This window comes from Myotis brandtii, unplaced genomic scaffold, assembly GCF_000412655.1.
Source record: "Myotis brandtii unplaced genomic scaffold, ASM41265v1 scaffold195, whole genome shotgun sequence".
In the NCBI taxonomy this organism is placed as follows: Eukaryota; Metazoa; Chordata; class Mammalia; order Chiroptera; family Vespertilionidae; genus Myotis; species Myotis brandtii.
Genome location: NW_005357271.1, coordinates 221,092 through 247,597, shown reverse-complemented (window position 1 = coordinate 247,597; position 26,506 = coordinate 221,092). Strand labels below are relative to the sequence as shown.

Below are 26,506 nucleotides of genomic sequence, written 5' to 3'. Positions count from 1 at the left end.
GCGTGACTAATAAACTCGCTTCAGTTCATCAAGAGAACTGGAGTCCTCCCGATCCCGCTTTCCTGTCTTTCTTTCTTTTCTCAATTCCCACCTCCCTGCCTCAGCCCGGCTCAACCTTGTCAGGCTGGCCCTGACAGATCCATTGTTTTTGTCTTATTCTATTCATATTCTAATGTTGCAAACAAGTCATTAGGCCCAGCCCACACTCAAGGGGAGACACAAAAGGATGTGGCTATCAGGAGGTGAGACCATGGAGAGCCATTTTAGAAATTGTCCACTACAAATGTCAAATTTTAATAACAATTAACATCTATTTAAACTTAGGGTGAAAATTTTTGATGTCATCTTAAAGATGTATGAGTGGATGCAGTGTTTTCCAAAATTATTTTAGAAATAAACAAGTAAAGATGTTTGAAGACCTCAGAGCTTCAGGCCTAATGCAGCAGGGTCCTTTTGGGCGGGAGGGGGTGGAATGGTGTGCGAGGTGGAGGGTCTGGGGGACATACGGGACCCACAGAGATGGTTACCAGGAGTCTGCCAGCAGCGGAAACGGCAGTGGATGCTTTGGACAGTGAGAAAATCCATACCGCCCATTTCTGGGAGCTCCAATTCAGGTGGGTGGAAAGTACAGGAAGATGCAAAGTGCGTCTAGATTCCATGGGCATCAAAGGCAAGGAAATGCGGCTGGTTGTGGGTTTAGGATGCAGGGAGGAAGGGGATAAAAATGCAGTTTTCGAAACGCAAATGTGTCTGGAGTGTGTAGGATGAAAAGAGAGGGCAAGGCTGGAAGCCAGGATCCGGCAGGAGGGATGGTGGGAACCCAGGACAGGGGATCGCACCCAATTGCAGATGGAGAGGAGAGGATGCAGTTGGCACATGTTCGACAGGAGACTAATAGAAGAATAGGGCCAAAGATAGTCCTTCAGCAGACCAGGAGTAAGTCTCTTGACAAACACGGCACTCTGGGCGCTGTTGGGAACTAATAGTACGAGGCCAGGGATCTCATCTCCCCAAGTTCCCGTCACACTTGAGGGAAATGACTGCTCCGACTTCCTCTCGAGCGGAACAGGAATGAGCTGGAGCCCAAGCGATCCCTGCCTCCTAGAGAGAAAAAAAGGAAAGCCAGAGAATAGGAGGAGGAAGGGGGCGAGGGGGGAGAGGGGGAGGGAAGGAGGCTGGGCGTAAAGAGGGACCAGGACTAAAAAGAAAGCCTTCCTTTGAGTCTCGAGTAAGGAGGGACCTGGCGTCGAAGGGCCGAGAAAAAAAGAGAAGTCTGATTGGGGGCGACAGCAAAGAGGTAAAGGATGGAAACCGAACTTTAATCTAGCGTGACGATAAGAGCGGCATGAAATGTGGAGCAGCCCGAGGGTGGAAGGTGAGCTGATGGCCCGCCCGCCCGCGGGCGGGGTCTGCTGTGGGGAGCCGGCCGGGTGGGGATAGGGAGTCCGGTGTCCGGGCGAGCTGGGAAGGGGCCGGAAGTGGGGGAGCGCGCACCTCTCCCGAGCGGGCTGGGGAGGGACTAGCTTAGGGACGCACCCAGCCGGAAGCCCTCCCCTCGGAGCGGCCGGCCCTTTGTCTGTGTTGGAGGCCGGAAGCGAGCGAAGTCTGCCAACTGGGACTTGGGGAAGACCCGGGCGTTCCTTCCCTGCGCCCCCAACTCTGGACCACGCGCTCCACTACAGTGCTGGGGGCTATGGGTGCTCTGTGCCGCCGACCTCTTGTCCTTCTGGAGCCCCCTCTGGGGCTGGGGCTGCTGCTACTGCTCCTGTACCGTCTGGCTCCGTGTCGCGCTTCCCCGCGGCTCTTGGACCACCCGGCACCAGTTTGCTCCCAGCAGGTGAGACCCCGTCGCGCCCTGGAGGCGCGGGAGTCGTCAGGATGCTGCGGGCGGGAGCGCGGATGGACGGCTAGGCTGCCTAGCTCGAAGCTGGCGCGGGGCCGGCAGGAAGTATGTGTTGGGATCTCCGAGGGGGTTCGCGGCTTGGGCACAAGGAGTTGGCTCACCAGGGAGGACACTCGAAGCGTTGGGAGTTGAGGTTTGGACCCGGGAGAAGAGGGAGTTTGCAGGGAAAAGAGATCGCGTGGTGTATGTTGCACCACCTGACTGACATTGACCGTACCTTCGCTACACCTCCCATGGGCTAATCATCGTGATATGCAAATTAACCGCCAACAAAGATGGCGGTTAATTTGCATATACCGGCTGGGAGTGAAGACTGAAGACAACGTGGAAGTGAAGCGCTACAGAAGGGAGCAAAGTAGAGGCGGTGGAGACAGGAACAGGGGCGGGAGGCGGGAGGCGGGAGGCGGGAGGCGGGAGGGACACCTCTGCGGGGCTCCAAGGTTTGGGGAAAGAGATCGAGGCGTGCGGCCCGCCCGAGAGATAGAGTGGAGCTGGTTAGAAAGGGCAGGGGGAAGGGACTGCCCCCCCCTCCCCGCGCCGTGCACCCTGCAGACCCCCTGCTAGTCCCGAGTGGCCGCCGCATGTAGAGCCCTGGAAGATAATTTGACCCTAAGGCTACCTCTCCAGGGGAGCCCGGGGGGGGGGAGGGGGAACACTCTGGATGGACAACGCTGCGCACTAGCCTGGGCGGCCTCCGGGGCCCAGGGGTCAGAGCCTCCGGTGAGTCGCGGCCTGTAACCTTCAAGGAACAGCTGTGCAGAGAGCGTCTAAGGGCGGCCGACTGGACTCGGGCAACTTGGTGCCACCTCCCCAGCAGGGCTAAATCCTGAGAATATGCAGATGATTAAGACACCGCCTCTCCAGCGCCCTGCATCACAATCACCACCACCACTCGGGCCTGGGCCTGGGATCTCCGTTTTACAACTGTCGAATAGTAGCCACGTGTGCCCACAGGAGGTGACACACCTACCCTTGAGGTAGTGGCCCTGTTGTGGACGACAAACTTAAGGGGTTCGGGTGGGGGGTGGGGAAGAAACAGCAGCCTGGCGGGTGTTTGCTTAGTGGTTGAGCGGGGACCTATGAACCAGGAGGTCACCATTCCATCTGATCAGGGCACATGCCCGTGTTGGGGGCTGGGTCCCCAGTGTGGGGCGTGCAGGAGGCAGCAGATCAGTGATTCGCATAATTGATGTTTCTGTTTTACTCTCTGAAGTCGATTAAAAAATATATATTTTAAAAGGAAGAAACAGCAAAACACAGCGCCCGCCTCCACAGCTTCTTTGCTCAAAGTGTTCCCCCTCTTTCCTCCACTTTCTCTCTGGTTTCTTCAGCTCCCTTCCTGCTCAGTGTCTGAGTCAAAGTATGTGAAACAATTCTAAAGATATTTCTCCTTATCTAATTTTTGTAGAGAATTTACCAAAAGAGGATGGACTGTGAGTTAGTTTAGCAGAGGAAATATATGTCCTTGTGACTCCCACTATTGGGCAAAGCAGAAGATATATGCTCAGCAGATCCTTCCCATAGATTTGGTATAGAACTATTCTACCATGGAAGATTCCAAGTTCATATTTTGATGGCCATTTGTCAGGTGCCTGCAAAGTACAAGGTACTTTGGTGGGAACTGAAACTATAAAGAAATCCTAATGTCCAAGGGACTTGAATCATCCAAGAGGGAAAAGGCTTGAAGATGGTAATTATGATACAAGGTGGCCTGAAGCAAGTGCTCTTTGTACAACCAGTGCATGTACAAAATTCCAGGGAAAGGAAAAATTACTTCCAGCTGGGGTGTTCTTTCTGGCAGAGAAGACAGTGCAGTAGCCCTGAGGGGTAAGTAGAAGCCTCCTAGAGTTGTTGAGCATCCCATGTGGTGGAAAGGGGCTGAGCCACAGCCCTTGGTTGGGCAGGATAAAGTATGTGGTTGAAAGTGAGAAAAGAAGCTAAGGAGGGAGGGATTCTCTCTGGCTGGTATGAGAGCTGGACTAACTGACTTTGACATTAATTGCTAAGTGGGAAGCTACTGAGAGTAGGGAGCAGGGGCACAGAATGATTCCAGAGAGAGCTGGGAAGAGATGCTTATTGGCCAGGTTTGCCTGCTATCTCCATGCTCTTCCTCCTCCCACTTAACTCTGCATAGAACTGGCTCACCAACAGCGCACTTCTGTGACAAACAGCTCCCCTGCATCATTGACTGAGCCCTTTAAAAAGAAAGAAGCTAGCCCTGGCCTGGTGGCTCACTTGGTTGGAGAGTCATCCTGTACACCAGGCATGTCAAACTTGTGGCATGCTGCCTGCTGTCTACGAGTTTGACATGCTTGTTGTACACCAAAAGGTTGCAGGCTCAATTCCAGTCAGAGCACATGCCCAGGTTTGGGTTCAATTCCCCATGGGGGCACATTTGGTAGGTAACCGATTGTTTCTCTCTCTAAAAATAAATAAGAGGATTAGAAAAAAAAAAAAAAAGAAACTACACCCCTCAGATTTCTCTCTCTCTGCTGGTGTTGCGAGGAGAGTTAAAGCCACAAACTTGATCTCAGAGGACCCGGGTTTACACCCCTCTTCATCACTTACAGTTTCTGCAACCTTGGGCATTTTAGGCTGCCTGCACCTGGCTTTCCTCATTTCCACAATAGAAGGGCTGGTTAGGTGAGCCATCTTAAAGTGGGCTCATAACACTTTACAGAATATAACTGTCTATCCAAAGCCCAGTTTGGTTTAGCTCTCAGTGACTCTCTCATTGACAGAGAGGAGCCTATTCTGTTCCTAGCCCAGTGCTACAACACAGGATGTGGGAGCTTGATAAATATCTGGAATAAAAAACCACAGGGATAAGTGAATTATGAGTGAATGGTTAACTCTGCTTGAACAGCAGTGAAAAACTGGCTGCCTGGATTGGTACCTCAAAACCTGATGACATTGAGTTCCCACAGAAGTTGGTACTAGAGAAACCGTAAGTAATTGCAGTTCCCTGGGTAGGCTTTATCCAAGGTTTCCCTTGGCTACCAGCTCAGAAGAAAGCCCACAAAGATAGACCGTTAGCACACAATGTTTCAGACAGAATGTGTATGGCATTCTAAATTATTTCTTGGTGTGAGCACCTCTGGTTTTGACTTGTGGTACAAGAGCTGTTTAGTTTAACCCTTACTGATTTCCAAAAGCTGCTTTCAGCTGGGCCACTCTTCCAAAGTGTACAAAGGTATGTTCTGTGTATGCTCTTGTGCAGTGTAGGCATTTAGGCAGTCAGGGCTGCTGTCACTGCTGGCAGTAGACCCAGCAAAGTTAACAGGTTCCTTTGCCATTATGCTGGACTTCTCACTTCCCTTCTATGCTAGCCTAGAGACTAACTAACATCAAAGAGCTACAGAGGCGAAGTGAGAGGTGATGCAGTGCAGGGGAGAGGACATTTGGCTTAGAGTGAGACCTGGGCTCCCCTCACCAGCTCTACAGCCCTTGTCTGTTACTCCACTGCTGTGAGCATGTGTTTTCGTCTATAAAAGGAGGTGACCCTCACCTACAGGGTTATCAGGCAAGTGAGTAACTTGCTAGATACATGAAAGGGATAGACCACATGGGTTACGGTGTGGGAAGGTGCAAGGGGTACTGACATGTAGTCTAGCTTTGTTCAGGCACTATGCCAGGGGTGTTAGCATGTATAACTTCATTCAGAGCTCACAGTAACTTGCCAGGCCTACATCACATGTGTTAGAGAGGCTAGGTATTGGGCCCAGGATCACACTGCTGACCCTGGTGAGTGCAGAGCTGAGAACCAAACCTCTGCCTGGCCCTGGCCACCATGGCTCAGTATTTACAGCGTCAGTCTGCACACTGAAGGGTCTCGGGTTTGATTCCCATCAAGGGCAAGTACCTGGCGCACATGTGGGAGGCAACCAATCCATGTGTCTCTCTCACATCGATGTTTCTCTCTCCTCTCTTCCCCTTCCCCCTCTCCACTCTCTCTGAAAATCAAGGAAAAATATTCTCAGGTGAGGATTTTTAAAAAAAAGCTCGGCCCGGGACTTCAGAGTTTACTTCTCTTTACCTCGCACTTGGTAGTGGCCACTAATGCACAGGGTGAATACAGCCTTTTATTTCTTCCTTTTAATCTTCACCACTATGGGTAGATAATGTTGGCCCACAATTTTTTATTGAGAGGCAGTGTAGCAGTGATTAGGAGCATGGGTCTGGAGCAAAGTTGCTTGAGTGTTAGCCCTGTGGGACCTTGAGCCCTGTGGGACTTAGGTAACCTACCTGTGCTTCAGTTTTTTCACTAATAAAAATGAGATAATGGTACTTACCTCAGAGGGTTGTTGTAAAGATTAAATAAGATATGTGTATAAAGTGCTTAGCATGATGCCTGACACAGAAGAAGAGCTTGATAAATATTAGCTGCTACCATCATCATCATGAACATTCTCCTTCTTGGATTTCTGCAGGAGGCCTTAACATAATGTCATTAACAAACAGGTAGCTTGTAAATAATATTCTGATCCTACTATTTTTTAAAAATGGGCATTTGAAATAAAGAAATTAGGAATGATTTACTGCAGGGGAATAAAACAAGATCAAAGACACCAAATGTATTTTTTTAAATATGTTTTTATTGATTTCAGAGAGAGGAAGGGAAAGAGTCAGAAATATCAATGATGAGAGTGAATATTGATCGATTGCTTCCTGCAAACCCCCTACTGGGGATGGAGCCCTCTACCCAGGCATGTGTCCTGATTAGAAATTGAACTGTAACCTCCTGGTTTATGGGTCAACACTCAGCCCCTGAGCCACACTGGCTGGGCCTGAATGTATTTTTTACATTATTAAAATGTTTTGTTAATATAAATTCTATATAGAAATTAAATTATAAGGAAAAAATGTCTGCTATTCCTTCCCCTAACAGATTAATGTTTTCATTTGTTTATCTCACTTTTCAATCCTTTCATTTATTTGGAGTAACATCATAGATAAAATTCTATCTTTTAATTAATTTTTATCATGGTTGATCCTTTTAAAATGGTACAAAGATGTTTTAAACAAAAAAGAGTGAATCCTTATTTCACCCGTTACCCCTTTCTAAATGATGGATCCACTTATACTTATTTTAGTTAATTTTACATTTGTCTCTGTCTTTCTAAATGTACTTAGATTGTTACTAGAGGCCTGGTGCACGAATTCATGCATGGGTGGGGTCCCTCTGGGTGGCCTGCAGGGATCAGGCTGAAATCCGCAGTCCAATGCTGCCTGCAACTCCTACCTGCTGTTCCCGCTCATCCTGGCCCGGCCCCACAGTGCCTGCCAGGGGCTCGCACCCAATCACTACCTATCGGGAGAGGCTCACGTTGCCACAGCAGCGCTCGCCAGCCATGAGCCCTGTGTCTGCCCCCCCCCCCCCAAGGGGAGTGGCCTGCGGGATCAGGCTGAAACCTGCTCTCTGACATCCCCCGAGGGGTCCCGGATTGCAAGAGGGCACAGGCCAGGCTGAGGGACCCCACTGGTGCATGATCAGGTCGGGGAGGGACCGCAGGAGGACTCCAGGGCATGTCTGGCCCATCTTGCTCAGTCCCAATCATCCGGACCACAGCAGCAAGCTAACCTACTGGTCAGAGCATCTGCCCCCTGGTGGTCAGTGCACGTCATAGCGAGTGGTTGAGCAGCCTTAGCATATCATTAGCATATTATGCTTTGCTTGGTTGTTCGGTTGTTCTGCCGTTTGGTCTGTTTGCATATTACCCTTTTATTATATAGGATTCTTAATCTGTCAATTTTAGATATTATTTGCTGACTTATAATAGATGAATATCTAAATGTCTTATATTAACCTCCTTCCACTCCTTCTCCCCATCTTTCCATTGTAGTTATATCACAGTTTTAGTTAAATCAATGGTCAGTGTTTATTATGACAAGTAAATAATCTTCACTGATGAGGCAAGTATGTGTACTTTTGATTATATTTCTTTTTTGTTATAATTTCTTTTCCCATGGAGGTAATAATTGCTTTAATTCTTCATTTTCATAATTTTCATTGTAACTAGTCTTAGTTTTTTCTATCAGATTTGTCATATGGTTTTTTCCCACAAACATTAGATATCCCATCAGTTTCATTTCCCTGTCCCCAGAGAACTCCCTCCTGGTGCCCTCTGTCCTCAGCTCCAGTCTGGAGTGATTACTCTCTAGATCTGTAGCACAACTGCCATACTAGATATTTTGTCATGTTTACAGCTCCCAGGTCCTGGACCCTGTGTTGTCTTTCTCAAAGATTACCTCCCTCATTTTGCTAGAGCATATCCTCCTGCAATTTCTTAAGAAAAGTTATGAGGGTATGAGGGCTGGATACATAAAGAGGTAGAAAAAATAGTTGTGAGTACACAAAACACAGTTTATTCTTGTATTTATTAGCATTACAACTGTAAACCTACTTTTGCCATCCCCTGTATAAAATATATATATTAATTTATTTAAGTCTTTACATGTCTGAAAAAAAGTCTTTATTCTGCCCTCACTTTTAAAATATATTTGGCTGGCTATAAAAACCTTAGTTTAAAAAATATTTTCCTTCAGAATGTTGAAGACATTGGCATTTTTATAGGAATTGCATTGAATCGATAGATTGCTTTGGACAGTATGGACATTTTAATTATGTTAATTATTCCTATCCATAAGCACAGTATATGCTTCCATTTATTTGTATCTTCTTCAGTGTCTTTCTTTGGTGTTTTATAATTTTCCAAGTACCGGTCTTTTGCCTCCTTGGTTAGATTTATTCCTAGGCATTTTAATTTTTTTAATGCAATTGTAAATGGGATTATTTTCTTAGTTTCTGTCTCTGATAGTTTATTATTGGTGTATAAAAATGCAACAGATTTATGAATATTCATTTTGTATCCTGGTACTTTACTGAATTTTTCAGTTTTAGTAGGTTTTTTTGTAGAATCTTTAGGGTTCTCTCTATATAGTATCATGTTATCTGCCTTTTATTCTTCTTGTCTGATTACTGTGGCCAGGAATTCTAGTACTATCTTCTATATATATACAAGGCAAATATGCAAAGTGTCCCCTTGGTCGCTTGTTATGATGTGCGCTGACCGCCAGGGGGCAGCGCAGAACGAAGGGAGGTCCCAGCCAGCAGGTTCCAATCGGCCCTGATCGCTGTCCAGGCCTAAGGACCCTTCCTGTGCATGAATTTCATGCACCAGGCCTCTAGTGTTGAATAAGAGGACATCGCTGTCTTGTTCTTGATCATAAGAAACTTTTAATTTTTTCCCAGAATCTTCTTTTTATTTCTACTATACCAAAAGTTTCATGATATTGGGCCTTGGTCTAGGTCTCTTTTTAATCTGTGTGCAGACCATTACAGTGGACCTTTTAAATTTGAACATATGTGTTCCTTTGTTCTAGAATCTTTTATTTTTAATAATTTTTTCCACTCTATTTGCTCTGTAATCTTCTTCTAGCAATCCAGTTAATAATACCATATCCTTCCTGAATTGATTCTCTAATATTCACATTTTCTCTCTCCTATTTTTGTTTGTATTTGTTCTACTTTCAGACAAATTTCCTGAATTTTATAGCCCAACTCTTCTGTGAAATTTTTTATTTTCAAGGTTTATTTTTATTCTCTGCTTGCTCATTTCCCCACAGTATCTTGTCTTTGTCATATGGTTTCTGTGTCCTCTCTTAACTCTTTAAAATTATTGTAATTTTTAAAAATTCTATTCTGTTCCCAACATTTTCTTATTTCTTCCAAGAACGTTGTTTAAACTTTGTTTTGATCTATTTTTCACACCGGAAACCTCAAATATCTGGTACTCTTTGGCTGTCTGAGATTATTTTAAAGAATCTTAAAATAAAAGGTCTAAAAGGCTGATTGAATGCTCTGTATAGATAGGACTTATTGATCATTGGGTTACTTATAGGGACCAGGTAAACCTGTCCTACCTACTGGTTGACTCTCAGATGTCCAAATCTGGAGATCTTTTCTCTGGGCTTGGCACCAGCATTCTAAAGTCAGGGCAGGAAAAGAAAGGCTAAGGTTCCCCAAATCTCATTTGTAGACCTTCATATAACCCCACCCCCTGCCTGCTTTACACTACCTCCCAAGTACCTGATACCTTTAAGACCTGATTTTTGCCCTAGCCGGTTTGGCTCAGTGGGTAGAGCGCCAGCCTGTGGACTGAAGGGTCCTGGGTTCTATTCCAGTCAGGGCACATTCCAGGTTGTGGGCTCGATCCCCAGTAGGGGGCATGCGAGGGGCAGCTGATCGATGATTCTCTCTCATCATTGATGTTTATATCTCTCTTCCTCTCCCTTCCTCTCTGAAATCAATAAAAATATATTTTTAAAAAAGACCTGATTCTTAGAAGGGTTCTATGAGTCTTTGGCCTCTTTCTTGTCTGCATCTCCATTCTGCAGCGCTCAGATTGAAGTTCTTCCCCTGGGCTTGAGCCAGTCTTCATGTTATTTTTTGAAATTTGTTCACATCTCTTTGTCCTTGAGTGGCTATAAAAATTTTCTCTTTCCTATAACTTTCATATAGTTTAGGGATGGGGAGAAGATAATATGTATACATGTCAACATTCTGTGATCTCTAATGGAATTTTATAGAGATTCCATTAGAGATTCCATTTTATATTCCATTAGAGATCACAGGACAGAATCTACAAAGTTATGTTAATAAATGCTGGACAGGTATTTGGTAAGGTTCAGGAGCTGTTTTATATTTCACTTATATCATATTTTATTTTGATTACATCCTTTCCACCTTATTATCCCTCTCTTCATCTCTTCCATTCCTTCATTCCTCAGTAACCAGTGTGTCTGATATATATCTGTCCACATGTTTTTCTATGTTCATACAGTTATATTCATGGATTTTTTCATCACTTATTTCCATAGAAAACGATTCTACAATAAAAAGTTTTTGCAACTTATTTTTCTTACCCTTTAACACATTTAGTCATCACTCCAGCTCAATAGACATCTATGTATCTAATGCTCTTTAATATTTGCATAATCCAGAGTAGAAAGCCATCTATTTAACCATTTCTGTTTTGATGGACATTGAGATTTAAGTTAGATCTTACTTTATTCAGCCATACCCTATGATGGGTATTCAATACCACAGAAAAAGAGGGGGAAGGTATTTTTTAAAGCTAGCAAAACTAAATTCTAAAACTTGATAAGTCATATACAAAAAGAAAACTACAGACTGATCTCACTTATGAATTTAAATGCAAACAATTCTATTAGTAAATATTAGTAAATTTAATAGAATATCAAAATTAAAATATTAGTAAATTTAATAGTAAAATATCAAAAGAATAGTGTTCCATAATCAAGTAGGATTTATTCCAGGAATTCAAAATTGGTCCATTATCAGCAAATCTATCAACATAATTCATTATATCAATAAAGGACAAAATCTATGAAGTTATGTTAATAAATGCTGGAGAGGTATTTGATAAGGTTCAGGAGCTGGTTTATATATAAACTATAAAGAACATATTTATATACAACAATGGCTATCAAAAACCAAGACCAAAAATAGTATTAAATTTTTAAATTTTTAAAAAATATATATTTTTTAGTGTTGGTAGTATTACAGATGTCTCTGGTTTTGCCCCCTTTAGCCCCACTCCCAGCCCTTACTCCTGCCCCCCCTCCCCCACTTACTGAGCACTTATTATAAGAAGGGGAACCAGTAATTAAAGAGCAGCCATTATGTGCCAGACACTGGACAAATTTAGTCTCATTTAGCAGGCAGTGAGATGGGTATTGCAGCCAACAGAATTTCTCATAATGATTCCCCCAGGGCTTCTAGTAAGTTTCCTGCTTAACAGTGTGGGGGAATGTATTATTTCACTTTATTGCATAACTAGTACAAGAATTCATTCCCTTTGTTCAAAATTTTTCATAATACAGACAGATTAGAAGTGAAAAGCACCATACATCCACCACCATCACTAGCTCACTTCCTGCCCCAAGATCTTTATTTCTACTTGTCTCATTTAATTTTCAAAAACACTATGAAGTTGGTATTGTGGTTATTCTGATTTTACCGTTGAAGAAATCAAGGCTTGGCAATGTTATATTTCTTGAGGCAACTCAACTCCAGGGGTTTTATGAGGATTCATGAAACAATATAGTATATAACTCATGTAGTAAATGGTCTGGCACATCTTCCTTAGGGAATTTGTAGGGACTTAGTGAAATTTCTGTACCAGGGACTGGAGTTTTTCATCTCCCCTCTTTCAGCACTGTTTCCAGACTGAAGATTGGAAGCCTCAAGGGATTAGAGGCCTATCACCAGGGCACCCCAGAGGAACCCTCTCAGTGTTTTTAAAGTTGGAAGGTTTGTCCCGCTGGTGTGGCCCAGTGTTTGAGCATCAACCTATGAACCAGGAGGTCATGTTTCGATTCCCAGTTGGGGCATATACCCAGGTTGCAGGCTTGATCCTCAGTAGGGGGTATGCAGGAGGCAGATCAATGATTTCTTTTTCATCATTCATGTTTCTATTTCTCCCTCTCCCTTCCTCTCTGAAATCAATAAAAATATATGTTAAAAATAAATAAATGAAGTTGGAAGGTTCCCAGCTCATAAGAGTTAGGAAACAGCAGTTCTGTTTTGTTACCCACTATCCCCACTTCTCATCCTATTTCTCATCATGATGAGAAAGTGTGAGGATAATATCGTCCCCCTTCCCAGGCTGGCCCCCAAAAGTGAGAAAGCAGGGCCAGAATGAGCCAAAAAAAAAAAAGTGTTTGGAGCCCAGCTTGTGAATTAAAGTTCTTTTCCAGTTGTAATGACCTCCTTTTTTTCCCACAGGGGCTAAACTGCACAGTCAAGAATAGTAAGTCATCTTTTTTGTTGTTGTTGTTCTGTTGCTTTGATAAAGTGCTAACCTCATGCTGATCGCTAACAAAAGCGCTGCCCTTCCTCTTCCAGTCTGGGATGAGGGCTGCACCTTCCAGCAGGAGGTACCCTTGAGAGCCTTGAATGCGCACACCTACACTTCTTATCAAGAATATTCATCATCCATGCCCTGACTGGTGTGGCTCAGTTGGTTGGTCCACATCCAGCTCACTGAAGGGTTGCTGGTTTGATTCCTGTCAGGGCACACACCCAGGTTGTGGGCTTGATCCCCGGTGTGGTGCGTGGGTGCATACAGGAGGCTGCTGATTGATGTTTCACTCTCACATTTATGTTTCTCTCTGTCTCTCCCTCTCCCTTCCTCTCTCTAAAAATCAATAATAATGCTTTTTAAAAAATTAATATTCAACTCTAGCTGGTTTGGCTCTGTGGATAGACTGTTGGCCTGAGGACTGAAGGGTCCCAGGTTCGATTCCAGTCAAGGGCACATGCCCAGGTTGTGGGCTCAATCCCCATAGGGGGCATGCTGGAGGCAGCTGATCAATGATTCTCATCATTGATGTTTCTATCTCTCTCTTTCCCTCTCCCTTCCTCTCTGAAATCAATAAAAATATTAAAAAAAAACAACTAAAAAAAAGAATATTCATTATCCAAAGTCAGGAAGTGAGAAGCTAAACTGCCCTTTAGATTTTGAGATTATCCTTAAGGTGCTGCCGTGGTGTGTCAGTAATTCAGCTTGATTTGCCAGAACTTGTCACTGTAACATGAGAGACAACTATGGTTGATTTTGTTTTAATTCAAGAAGGCACATATTTTAAGTGTCTGTGCTAATTAGGGACCCTGGCATATAAAAATAAAACAACTCTTTTCATTACCCCATCCTTCCTTTGTCCCCATTTCCAACCACTATTTCATTTCAAAACCAACTTGTGTACTTTGTGTTCTCTCTTGATATACCTTTGAGATTTCAAAGCTTTACAGTGACCCGGGACAAGCACAAGAATAGAGGGGGCAGTATGGGAAAGCTGAGAACCCCACCCCTGATGTTTAAGGTCCAGCTCTCTGGATGTACTGCTGGGCATCTAGCTTGCATGCTTTAGTTTCTTGTAGTGTCTTGCAGAGCATGCAAGTCTCTGATTTCTGCTTTTCCTGGCTTCCAGGTACCTGCCTGGATGACAGCTGGATCCAGCCTCAAAAATTGACCCCCTCATCCCCAAAAGATGTCCAGGTCCAGCTGCATTTTGCCCACACCCAGCATGGAGATTCTGTCCCTGTGGTTCATATTGAATGGACACTGCAGACAGATGGTGAGTGGCCATGCCAGTGAGACCTGAGGGATTCTGCCCACCTCCAGGTGAACCCACAGACTAGACCATCTGACTCTCCCATCAGACTCAGAATTAGGTTTCCAGTCCTGTGCTCAGACATGAGGGACCAAATTAGTGCTGAAAGGATCCATCATTTCATACAGTGAATACTTTTTCAGTGTTTTAGATATTGGTCCACAATATAGTCTCATGCTACTATCCTTTATGAAAGACCTTCCTTCAGCCTAAAATCTTTATCACCCCAGAAAAAAAAGTCACATGGTTAATTCTGTGACCACAGTCCCAAATATTTAATGGTTAACACATTTGTCAGCCTGCTTTTCCCCTTACTTTAGAGGTTACCATTTCTTCAAATGACACCCCCCAAAAAACTCTTAGGGATAGAGAGTTGTGTTACAGAATTGAGAAAATTGAGGTTAATAAGAGCCAGCCCTAGATTTGTGAACAAGGCCTGGGGGAGTTCTTTTTGTAAGTCCCCAGCCACTGCTGCTGTTGCAGCATCTTCAAGGATGGTGGGTGGCCATATTAAACACCATGCCCTGTTGCCAACGCCTTAGCCACAAACTTGCAAAGCCTTTGCTTTTAGACCAGTATAAAGTGTTGCTTGTCCCTGTGTAGCTGGGAAGTAACTATCTGCAGGGCAGGAGGCTAACTTAGACCCAAGAATGAGCTGGGAGGAACAGGAAGTACAGGGTTGGGTAAGATGGGCAGATTTTCTTTCAAGAGTGAGCAAGCCTAACCAACAGGGAAGTGACACACCCAGTGGTTTGTCTTATTCATCTGAATCTGTGTCTCCTCTCCTCCCTTTGGTCTTCAGCCAGCATCCTCTACCTGGAGGGTGCAGAGCTATCTGTCCTGCAGCTGAACACCAATGAGCGGTTGTGTGTCAAGTTTGAGTTTCTCTCTAAACTGCGGCATCATCAGAAGCGGGTAAGAATCAAGCTCCTGGATGGATTATGTTCCTCTGATGATCACGAGGAGCAGAACATGTTTTTGAAAACTTCCCAGACATGCCAACCCCCTGCTTTTCCTTTCAACCTTCCCTAGCCAGTCATTGTAAAGTAAGTTGAATGAGGAGACGCCTTCCCCTGCCCTGCTTCCTGCCACCTTTATTTGTAACTGAGATTAATCTGGGCACTGCCTTTGGAAAAGAACAACTTTGCCAAGACCAGAAAACTGCAGTGGGCGGGGCACAAGCAAATGAGTTCTGTACAATTTCAGCTCACATTGCTGTTCATGGCCAGATGGTAAAATGTTGATTCTTATTTAGTTTGTTTAAAGCGGTTGTTTTCAAAATGTGGTTCCAGAACAGCACATCAGCATGACCTGGGCTTGTCAGAATTGCAGATTCTAGAGCCCTACCCTAGACCTGCTGAATCAGAAACTCAGGTGGCAATCCTTCAACAAGCCCACCAAGTGATTCTGATGCAAGCTTCAGTTTGAAAACTGCTTGTTTACATCTGCAAAAAGTGGCCATTTGCAGATTTCCCACAAACACATTTCCCTCTCCCATGTTTCATTAGCCCCCAAACTTGAGTGCATGATGAGGACCAGGTGCCTAGATACTTAAAGCAAAGGATCCCACCAGGGTAATTAGAATGGAGGTTGAAGTCAGTATCTGTTATCTGCACCCTCCAGAAAATCTCTCCACTCACATTCTGTCATCTCTGCAACAAAGGTGCCTGCAGGCCCAGGATGACTAGGGCTTTTTCTATCCCTCCCTCTGCACTTTCATGCTCTGGAACAATCTTAAGAGATTCCTGGCTTTCCCATTTAAGGAAGAAGAGTCACTTAACAAATAGTTTTTAGCTGCCTCTTGTGTGCCAGCTCTCTAATAGCCCTGAGCTGGCTTCCTAACACCATTGTTCTGCACTTTGGGAGGGCTGATGTAGGAGGAGGGCTTTCCCCAGATTCTCCTGTATATGACACTTTATTGATGAGGCCAGGTTTAGGTTTTTTGAAATAGGAAGAAAAGACCAGAGGAAACAAAGAGCAAAGATACAGAAACCTCTGATTTTGGATCTTGTTGTGATGGTTATTTCTTCTTATTTTTTGACTGATCTTTTGGGAGTGGGTAGGGTGGGGTTCTTTGGGCATAGCTGTGTGAGAGGTATGGTGTGTGACCTGTCCAACCTCCCCTTCCTCCCTTCTCTTCAGTGGCATTTTACCTTTAGCCACTTTGTGGTAGAACCTGGCCAGGAATATGAAGTGACCATTCACCACCTGCCCAAGCCCATCCCTGATGGGGACCCAAACCACCAATCCAGGAACTTTCTTGTGCCAGGTAAGAGTGCCATACCAAGCCCTTCCCTTCACCACATGGCTCTGCAGAAGAAACCAGACATCAGCCACCCTGCTCAGCTGGACAATGGCTGCCATTGTCAGCATGTGGTACCCACAGAACAAACAGATGCCAGGGATAGGGAGCCCTTCTGTATGTGGCCTCAACCTCTACTCCCTGAAGGCAGAGCCCGTTCTCTGTTGGCACAAACAGTGGATATTGGCCCAAGACCCCAGGAGTTTTATGAGAACTGGAGTTCCTTCCTATCTAGAGAAGCATGTTTCTACCCAGAAAGTATCAGGAGGACAAGCCACTTTTGGAAGAGTTGTAACCCTTGATCCCAGCCTCGTCCCAGCTTCCATCACCTTGTTCTTCACTTTTACCCCACATCCTGCCTGCATTTATCTAACACCACCCAATGTAGGATACCATCTCCCCCACTAATCCATCCTGCCTATGAATACTGCCAGGTTTATCTACTAAAGCAGCATTCAATGTGCACCTTCTATTTTTCTGCCCTCCCCAGAATCTCAGCCACTACTTACAAAAGTTTTTATTGTTCAAAACCAACTATATCCGGAACGCCAGCCTCTCTGAGGACAGGGTCTGGGTCTCATACTCGTTTGTGTAGTCACTAGAACAGGGGTGGGCAAACTTTTTGACTCGAGGGCCACAATGGGTTCTTAAACTGGACCGGAGGGCCAGAACAAAAGCATGGATGGAGTGTTTGTGTGAACTAATATAAATTCAAAGTAAACATCATTACATAAAAGGGTACGGTCTTTTTTTTTTTTAGTTTTATTCATTTCAAATGGGCCGGATCCGGCCCGCGGGCCGTAGTTTGCCCACGGCTGCACTAGAACCTCACAAATTGGCTTGCATTTAGTAGGTGATCAGGAAATGCTTGTTAGAATGATGATGACCTTCATCTGTGAGCGATTCCACACACACACACACACACACACACACACACACACTCACTATCCACATACCCTACTTTATTTTCCTTTTTCTTACTCATCACTCCCTGACATTTCATAATATATTTGTGACATTATTGTTTGTTTTTATTGGTCTCTTTTACTGGAATGTAATCTCTGGAGGACAGGGACTTTGTCTTATTTACCACTGTATCTCCAGTTTTTAAAATGGTGCCTGGCACATATTGAGAGCTCCATAAGTGTTTGTTGAATAAGTGAATGTCCCCCAGTCCCCTCCCCTGTCCTTAAAGTAAACTGACTCAGTCTCTGTCACTCCATGGTAATTCATACCTGTCACATGTCTTCTTAAACCGAAGTAAAGCCTGGCTGATGTGGCTCAGTGGTTGAGTCTTCACCTGTGAACCAGGAGGTCATGGTTTGATTCCAGGTCAGGGCACATGCCTGGGTTGTGGGCTCGATCCCCAATGTGGGGCATACAGGAGGCAGCCAATCAGTGATTCTCTCTCATTGATGTGTCCATCTCTCTCTTCCTCTCTGAAATCAATAAAAATATATTAAAAAGACAAAAAAAAGTAAAATTACAGTGAAGGAAATTGGTGAAGGAGATCAAGAAGATATCTATGGAGCAGTGGTCCTTAAGGTAGTCCCAGAACCAACAATGTCATTGAATGCAGATTCTCAGGACCCATTCCAGACCTGCTGAATCAGAAACTACTGATGATTGTGCACATGGAAGTTTAAGAAACACTTCCATGGAGGAACAAAGAACAAACTTCTCCCCTCGTAAAAAGGCAGAGGCAACTCTAGAGAGGAAGCTGCAGTGGGGAGAGATGGTTATCTAAAGCAAGCTCACATAAATAAATAAATAAATAAATAAATAAAGCAAGCTCAGGAGAAATACACTTGAAACTAGACAGTTCCCTGGTAAAGGAGGGATGAGACAACCAGGTCAGCCCCAGTGCTCTGGGGACTCTGGTCAGTGGCCACAGTCCAGTCTTAGAGCTTGCTTTGAAGGGGCCATCCTTGAATAGGCTCCTCAAAAGGAAAAGGATGTTATCTTTGGTATCAGCATTCTGGAAGAATAGCAAACTTTATAAGGCAGAGACTTAATGGTGTCATTTTTTTTCTGGGTCTGCAGACTGTGAGGACCCCAGGATGAAGATAACCAGGCCCTGTGTGAGTTCAGGTAACTTTGGCTGGCATACCAGGGGAGCTTTATTTGGGTACACATACATGCCCTCTCCTCACTCCCAGCCTATGTCTGTGTCCTGGGCAGGCAGCCTGTGGGATCCCAACATCACCGTGGAGACCCTGGAAGCCTACCGGCTGCGGGTGAGCTTCACTCTGTGGGATGAATCTACCCATTACCAGATCCTGCTGAACAGTTTCCCACGCACAGAGAATCAGAGATGTTTCAAACACATACTGGATATACCTGCGGTAAGTCTGCCACTCTTAACCCCTCAAACATAGCTCAGAGCCAGCTCTCCAAGCCTTCAGCGTCCCCTTATCGGTCCTGACAAAACTATTGCCAGAAGTCTAGTGCTCAGTGCTGTGCCCTTTGGTATGCAGTTGATACATACTAGTAGTTGATTCTGTGGTTGAGGTTTCCTTTTGCTCTTAATATCTGTAGTTAGCCCTGCTCACCATTCCATCCTTTTTGTCCTTCCCTCCCACATTCTCCACTGTTCTCTTTTTGTTCCACTTTGTTTATTCTACTTATTTCAAAAAGATTGGAAGATTTTTAAAATGTGGAAATGAAGACAAGGGGAAATAAAAATGAGGCAAGTAAGATGGAGCCAGGGTGAGATGAGTACAGAAAATGTATGCAACGCTGCTGGGGGTGAGCACAGATCTGTCTCCATGGTCCTTAGCAGCCAATACAAAGAGGGAAATACTGGTCACCAGCTGTGTTCATAAGTTAACAACAGGCCCGATGCACTAGGGAAACATCGTTTTCCTGGAGCAGAAACCTGAAGGCATTTCTCTTGTGGCCTTTGTGAGGCACACTGACAGTAGTAGGGAATGTTGTCATCAATTCCTGCAGCACTGTGGCCAGCTCTCATCCAGCTTGCCTCACCTATCCTCTCCCCTCTCTTCAGCCCACACGAGAGGACTCCCACCAGCGATCCAATGTCACGCTCACCTTACCAAACTTTAATTGGTGCTGCCACCACCGAGTGCAGGTGGGTGAGTGTGATATAACAGAGCATGCACAGGTGGGCATTCCTTCTAGAGGGATGAGGGAGGGGAGGAGGGCAGTTTGTGACTGGTGCTCTCTCTGAGGACCCAACGCCACTACCATCTGGGACTCCCTGCCTGGAAGCCCTTCTCTCCCAGCCTCACCTGAGCAGGGCTCCTCTTGATGATGGATGGATGATCACCTAACCGCCACATTGAGATACTGAAGCAGTCAGCCAGGGTCCATTACTCTTCTGTCAGGAAAGCATTGATGGGAGTCCTGTGTCTCCCAGTCCCTGTCTTCCCTGCCCTTCTCTGGTCTCACAGATCCAGCCCTTCTTTAGCAGCTGTCTGAATGACTGCCGTAGACACTCCGTGAATGTTTCCTGTCCAGAAATTCCAGGTAGGAAGCAGATGTCTATCTTGGAACACAATTGGGGTGAGAATTAATGAAGGTCAACAACTTGAGCTGAACCTTGACATGGTCCTAAGGGTGAGGGCAGAGTTTAACTTGGAGTTATTCAGGCCTGTGATGCAGGGCTTTAGAGAGACACTCCTGGGTTGGACTGCTGACTGCATTGTATTAGCTGTGTAGACTTGGGTAAAGTACAGTACTTAATCTTTCTGATCCTCAACTTTTGTGACTGAAAAAAATGGGGATTGTTACTGTCATAGAGTTACAGTTATATTCCATGTACAGAACAAAATCTTCATAAATTGTGAACCAAAGTACCAAGAAGTAGAAACTCCTGCCCCCAGGTTCATAGATGAAGAAACTGAGGCCCAGAGATGTGTAACTTGTCCAAGATCATACACCAAGGAAGTGGCAGAGGCTGTTCAGAAGCCTGACTTGTGGCTATAGTCAAAACTGAGCAGATGCCGAAACCGGTTTGGCTCAGTGGATAGAGCGTCGGCCTGCGGACTGAAGGGTCCCAGGTTCGATTCCGGTCAAGGGCATGTACCTTGGCTGCGGGCACATCCCCAGTAGGGAGTGTGCAGGAGGCAGCTGATCGATGTTTCTCTCTCATCGATGTTTCTGACTCTCTATCTCTCTCCCTTCCTCTCTGTAAAAAATCAATAAAATATAAAAAACAAACAAACAAAAAAAACTGAGCAGAAAGCAACAGGCATTGCACTGGTTTCGACATAAACCCCAGTCTGCCAAGTGAAGGGAGGGGCATTACTTGGTAGCCTAGAAACTCAGGTGTTTTGTTTAAATGGTTTCATCAAGTGTAACCTGTATCTAAAGTGGTTGAGCCCTAGCCGGTTTGGCTCAATGGGTAGAGTCCTGTGGACTGAAAAGTCCTGGGTTCAGTTCTGGTCAAGGGCATGTACCTTGGTTGCAGGCTTGATCCCTGGCCCTGGTCAGGGCTCGTGTGGAGGGCCACCAATCGATGTGTCTCTCTCACATCAATGTTTCTCTCTGTCTCTCCCCCTCGCTTCCACTCTCTCTAAGAATCAATGGAAAAATATTCTCGGGTGAGGATAAATAAATAAATAAATAAAGTGGTTGGTATAGGGCCATGGCTATTAGCAGATCCTCAGTGAATGTCAGTAATGGTTTTGTGATTACTGTTAATAATTGAAATACTATTTTCCTTTGTTCTCATAGCAGACCCGATTGCAGGTAAGGCCACTGATCCTTCCCATAGTGTGCTGCAGGAGACCCAAGGGGACATTCCTCAGGGGCCATATGAGAAGTTCCTGACTGAGCCTGGTGCCGGGCCAGGCTTTCAAAGTTGCCCAGGGGTGGGTGAGATCACCAGTATGTCATGGTGCAGGCCGGAGAGGCCAGCTTAGGGGCTGGAGGACCTCAGGGCTGGCATAACAGGCCTCCCTGCCACATCACTCATGCTGTTCTGCTCGCCACAGAGTACATACCCCTGTGGGTGTATGGTTTCATCATGGGCATCTCCATCCTGATGGTGGGCTGCATCATCCTGCTGATCCTCTGCATGACCTGGAGGCTATCTGGTAAGGGGCAGACACTGTGGTACGGGTCCTGGGGTTTTCCCTCTGCTCTTCTCTTTCTTCCCATCTCCCCCTTTCCACTCCAGTTTCTGTTATGCTGTGCTCAGAAGGCACCCTTCAATCTCAAATTTGTACAGATTACACCTCTGTTATCAATTAGAGCTTGCAGTAAGGTTGACCTGGCTGGGCTCAAATACCAGCTCCATCACTTACCACCTGGGAAAATTACTTTATTCTCTAAGCCTCAGGTTCCTTTTTTATCAAAATGGAAATTATAATGATACCCACATCATCAAACAATTATAAAGATTACATGAGATAATGCATATGGATTCTTAGCACAGAGTTTGGCACATATTTGCTCATTATATGTTAGCCACAATTATATTTATTGCCACTGAAATTAATATTAAAATCAACAGGTTGGGGCCGTGGCCAGGTAGCTCATTTGGATAGAGCATCATTCTGATATGCCAAGGTTGTGGGTTCAATCCCTGATCAAGACACATACAAGAATCAACCAGTGGGTGCATAAATGAGTGGAAGAACAAATCAATCTCTCTTTCTCTCTCTCCCCCACCTTCCTCTCTCTAAAATCAATTAAATCAACAGGTTGGAAGGAACTAGAGTGGAGTTTTCCTGCATGAGACATGATCAGCCAGGCAGGTGGAGCAACCTGAGCTACCCCATCCTGCAGCAGTCCCAGACTGTAGTCCTGAGGTCAGGGAGAGTAGGATGACAAAGGACAGCATGATATGATAGGGAAAGCTCTGGGGAAACAGAGCACAGGGCTGTGTACCCCAGTTCATTGATTTGCAGTCATAGGCAAGTTGCTTAATAAACCATAGATTTGGTTGTCTTTTTTGGAAAATAGAGTCATAATGCCTCCCTCTCACAGCTGTGGATGGGTTAAATGATACAGCAGGGAAGGTGCTTTTTGGTGGGTATTAATAAATATTGGTTCCCCCTCCACACTGCAGCCCTTTCTGGCCAGGTTCTAAATAGAGAACATGGATTTTCAGGTTAGGGGACTTGGCCTTTCCCTGCCCCTCCACAACCCTGGACTCCTTCATTGATCTGGGAGGCCATTTCCACACTTACAAGGCTCATCAGGATTAGGTTTAATCAGTATTAATTATTGTGTGGTGGAAAGAACACCAAACCAGACACCAAAAGACCTATGGAGAGGGTCCTCCCTAGGATTATTGGCAGTAAAATGAGTTAAATGTCTCTGCAAATGCTTTGTAAACCATAAAGCTCTCTATAGATGTCAGGGTGACTTCTTGTTTCATTACTGCTTTTGCACTTCTGACCTTTCCTGAAGTGCCACATGCAGGCTAAAGGAAAGGATAGGAAAGAAACCTCATCATCTGACTTGTCTTTTGATAGTTCTGAGAAGAGGCCCAAAGGGTGGGGATTAAAATGAAGGCTCTATGGTAAAGGTCTTCCTTGACCATCTGTGGGTTCTCTTTCTCCCATCAGTATCACCAAAGAGTTGACTTCTGCACTAAGTTTCCTTCATTGCATCTCTGAGGGGGGCAATTGCTCAAGTATGTTGGTTTCCTTTCCTCACTTCAAAAATACTAGGAGAAAATGTAAATGCACCTGTTGGAGGCTACTTTTGGATATATATTGTAAGATTTATGCTTCCTGCAAAGACACCTCTGGGGAAGGGCTTTTCCTCAAGTGAGGAGTCTCCTTGGGAGTGGCCAAACTGGGAAGAGTAGAACCAGGACTGTAATGAGGTACCTCAGTCACCATTCTAGGGGTTCTGGCTGGGTCCGTTCCACAGAATACTTGTGACTTCAGCTGACTGAGTATGTGTCGGGCACATAGCAATCTCATTTAATCACCCACCACAGACCCATTTTACAGAGGAAGAAACTGAGTTTCTCAGGTGTTAATAACTTTCCCATATCTCACAGCTTGTCATGGCTGACTGAGATTCACATCTGAGTAACTCCACACAGCACGATCTCCCTGCCTCTGGCTGCCTTCCCTTATAAGTTGCCCTTTGTTAGGGGTTGGGCAGCACTCCTCTGTCAGATGCCTCTGTGAGTTAGTCCCTAGTTTTTCAAAAGAACTTTCATGTTTTTCATTTCAGGGTCTCATCATGAAAAATATGGCAGTGACACCAGAGACACAGGTCAGTATTTCCTGGTGGGGGTACGCTGGGTTTAGCATATGTTTATTTTTATTTTTAAATATATTTTTATTGATTTCAGAGAGAGGGAGAGGAAGAGAGAGATAGAAGCATCAATGATGAGAGAGAATCATTGATCGGTTGCTTCCTGCATGCCCCTTACAACTATTGAGGCACACCAGCCAGGCTTACTTTTTTTTTTTAATATATTTTTTATTGATTTCAGAGAGGAAGGGAGAGGGAGAGAAAGATAGAAACATCAATGATGAGAGAGGTGTATGTTTATTTTTAAAGATGTGATGGAGGGTTCTCCTGAGATAATGGGTGGGTCACCTTCCGCAGTTTAACTCCTAAGTCCCTTCAGAAGACCTCATCCCCAAAGAGGCCACCTTAAATGGCAATCCTGGGGCAAAGTTTTTTAAATCACTTGGACAAGGAAAGGAGGTAAGGTACCAACCATATTTTGTGAAAAAAGGTCATCCCTGGCTCAGCTGTGGTGGCTCAGTGGATTGAGTGTCGTCCTATGGACCAAGAGGTGCTGGGTTCGATTCCTAGTCAGGGCACATGCCGGGGTTATGGTCTTGATCATAGGGGATGTGCAGGAGGCAGCCAATCAGTGAGTCTCATCATTGATGTTTCTATCTCTTTCTCCCTGTCCCTTCCTCTCTGAAATCAATAAAAATTTAATTTTTTAAAAAAGAGGTCATACCTGTTCCATAGTCAGGTCTTTGTTTCTATTTTTTTCTTTTTGATGAACTTTATTAGGCTGAAGGCCAGATAGAAATGTGAGAGATTCTTTTTTCCAGAAGGTACCAGACTGATTTTTTTCATGCAGCCAAAATAGGTAAAACAGCAACATCTTGGCTTACTCCTAGGCCTCGGTTGCATTTTTTAATCTAGGGAGCCAAGCTCTGCCTGGTCTGGTTCCCTCCCCTTGGCCTGTGGTGTAGGGTCAGCACAGACACACATCTGAACCTGTGAGCTTGGCTTGCCTTGTTTCCCCCAGATGTCCTGCCCACCACTGGCCTGATGCCCCCTCCCCTGAAGCCCAGGAAGGTTTGGATTGTCTACTCCGCCGACCACCCTCTCTTTGTGGATGTGGTCCTAAAGTTCGCCCAGTTCCTGCTCACTGTCTGTGGCACTGAAGTGACCCTCGACCTGCTGGAGGAGCAGATCATCTCAGAGATGGGAGTCATGACCTGGGTGGGCCGGCAGAAGCAGGAGATGGTAGAGAGCAATTCCAAGATCATCATCCTGTGTTCCCGAGGTACCCGAGCCAAGTGGCAGGCCATACTTGGCTGGGAAGAGCCTGCTGTCCAGCTTCGATGTGACCACCAGCAGCTTGCTGGGGACCTTTTCACAGCAGCCATGAATATGATCCTGCCAGATTTCAAGAAGCCAGCCTGCTTTGGCACCTACATCGTATGCTACTTTAGTGACATCAGCAGTGAGAGTGATATCCCGGACCTCTTCAACATCACTTCTAGGTACCCACTCATGGACAGATTTGAGGAGGTTTACTTCCGGATTCAGGACCTGGAGATGTATGAACCTGGCCGGATGCACCGCGTTGGGGAGCTCACAGGGGAGAATTACCTGCAGAGTCCCAGTGGCTGGCAGCTCAAGGAAGCTGTGGAGAGGTTCCGAGAGTGGCAGGCTCAGTGCCCTGATTGGTTTGAGCGTGAGAACCTCTGCTCAGCAGATGACCAGGATCTCCCGTCCCTAAATGAAGAGGTGTCTGCAGAGTGGCTACTGCCACCTGGAAGAGGGATTGTGAAGCAGGAGCCCCTGGTGCAGGAGCCTGCTGCTGAGGGCCACCTGGAGGTGGCACTGCTCATCACTGAGGAAGGCAGAGGAGTGGCCAGGCTGCAACCTAAGCTTCAGCCCCAGGGGCAGCTGGTGGCCCAAACCCTTCAAACCATGGTGCTTCCCCTGAAGGCTGTCCCTCCCACTCAAGCTGTGGAACCTGCCCCTCCTGCTATTAGGGGCAGCACAGCCAGTCAGTTGGCCATTGTGGAAGGAAATGAGGCCTGCCCACTGCTGGAGCGCTGTAACCCTCAGCAGAACAGTGTCCTCTTCCTCCCCATGGACTCAGAGGACCCACCTCTCTGCAGCACCTCTATGGCATTACCAGACCACCTCTCAGAGGATGTAAGGGGGCAGCTTGAAGGCTTGATGCTCTCACTCTCCCAGAAAAGTCTGAGCTGCCAGACCCCAGAGGGGTGGGAGAGACCTGGGGAGGGGCAGCGGGAGTCAGTGCAGTCTGACCAGGGCTACATCTCCAGGAGCTCCCCGCAACCCCCTGATGGACTGGTGGAAATGGAGGAAGAGGAAGCAAAGCAGAACCTGGGAAAGTCTGCCAAGCAATTCTCCTGTGAGGCCCTGGAGAGCCTGAGAAGCCTCCAGCGACAACTTTTCTTCCAAGAGCTTCAGAATAACTCTGGCTGGGACAGTATGGAGCCAGAGAGGCCAGTTACATAGCACCTCCCAGACAAGAGCATTGAGAGAAGGGAGTGTATGTGTGTCTCTATATGTATGTATATTCATATGTGAAATGATACCTTTAAAATATAGACATCTTGATTTTGATCCCCCTTAATTTTTCTTTCTGGGACCATCTGATCATCTTCCATCCCCACAAAAATCTACAGCCCATTTCCGGAGCTAGTGGCAGTGTTCTTGAGTCTCCGTTATTCATTCATTTATTCAACATTTATTTTGTACCTACTATGTGCCAGGGACCTGAGATACAAAGATAAGTTGCACCTGTCATTGGCCCTGGTCACTAAGGAAATTAACATCTAGTGAGAGGAACAGATTAGCAAGTAGAGGATGGTCATGCAAGATGGAAAGGCTGAATAGAGGCCTGCCCAGGACTAGGAAAACACAGAAGGAGTACCTGG

General features: G+C 45.6%; 1 protein-coding gene across 7 annotated transcripts; it reads left to right on the top strand.

Moving 5' to 3' along the window:
- Positions 1-1,206: 1,206 nt before the first annotated feature.
- IL17RA (interleukin 17 receptor A) lies at positions 1,207-26,192 on the top strand. Of its 7 annotated transcripts, none has more exons than XM_014538629.1 (13): positions 1,207-1,375; positions 12,714-12,738; positions 13,919-14,065; positions 14,904-15,016; positions 16,244-16,370; positions 18,447-18,494; positions 18,585-18,748; positions 19,411-19,494; positions 19,817-19,928; positions 21,102-21,116; positions 21,362-21,463; positions 23,565-23,606; positions 24,610-26,192. In XM_014538629.1, exons 1-13 carry the CDS (start codon positions 1,346-1,348, stop codon positions 26,082-26,084), a joined length of 2,484 nt encoding a protein of 827 aa, XP_014394115.1. In that variant the 5' UTR covers positions 1,207-1,345; the 3' UTR covers positions 26,085-26,192. The 7 variants fall into 7 exon arrangements, with proteins under 7 accessions (XP_014394115.1, XP_005865056.1, XP_014394113.1 ...); XM_005864994.2 differs by lacking the exon at positions 1,207-1,375 and adding an exon at positions 1,425-1,837 and having other exon boundaries at positions 21,105-21,116; XM_014538627.1 differs by lacking the exon at positions 1,207-1,375 and adding an exon at positions 1,425-1,837.
- The last annotated feature ends 314 nt before the right edge of the window (positions 26,193-26,506 follow it).

Excerpts from the sequence above, each read along its gene's own strand:
- IL17RA (XM_014538627.1), top strand. The coding sequence starts at position 1,694 with ATGGGTGCTCTGTGCCGCCGACCTCTTGTCCTTCTGGAGCCCCCTCTG. Across the intron at positions 21,464-23,564 it reads CATGACCTGGAGGCTATCTG|GGTCTCATCATGAAAAATAT; the intron begins GTAAGGGGCAGA and ends TTTTCATTTCAG. Across the intron at positions 23,607-24,609 it reads CAGTGACACCAGAGACACAG|ATGTCCTGCCCACCACTGGC; the intron begins GTCAGTATTTCC and ends TGTTTCCCCCAG.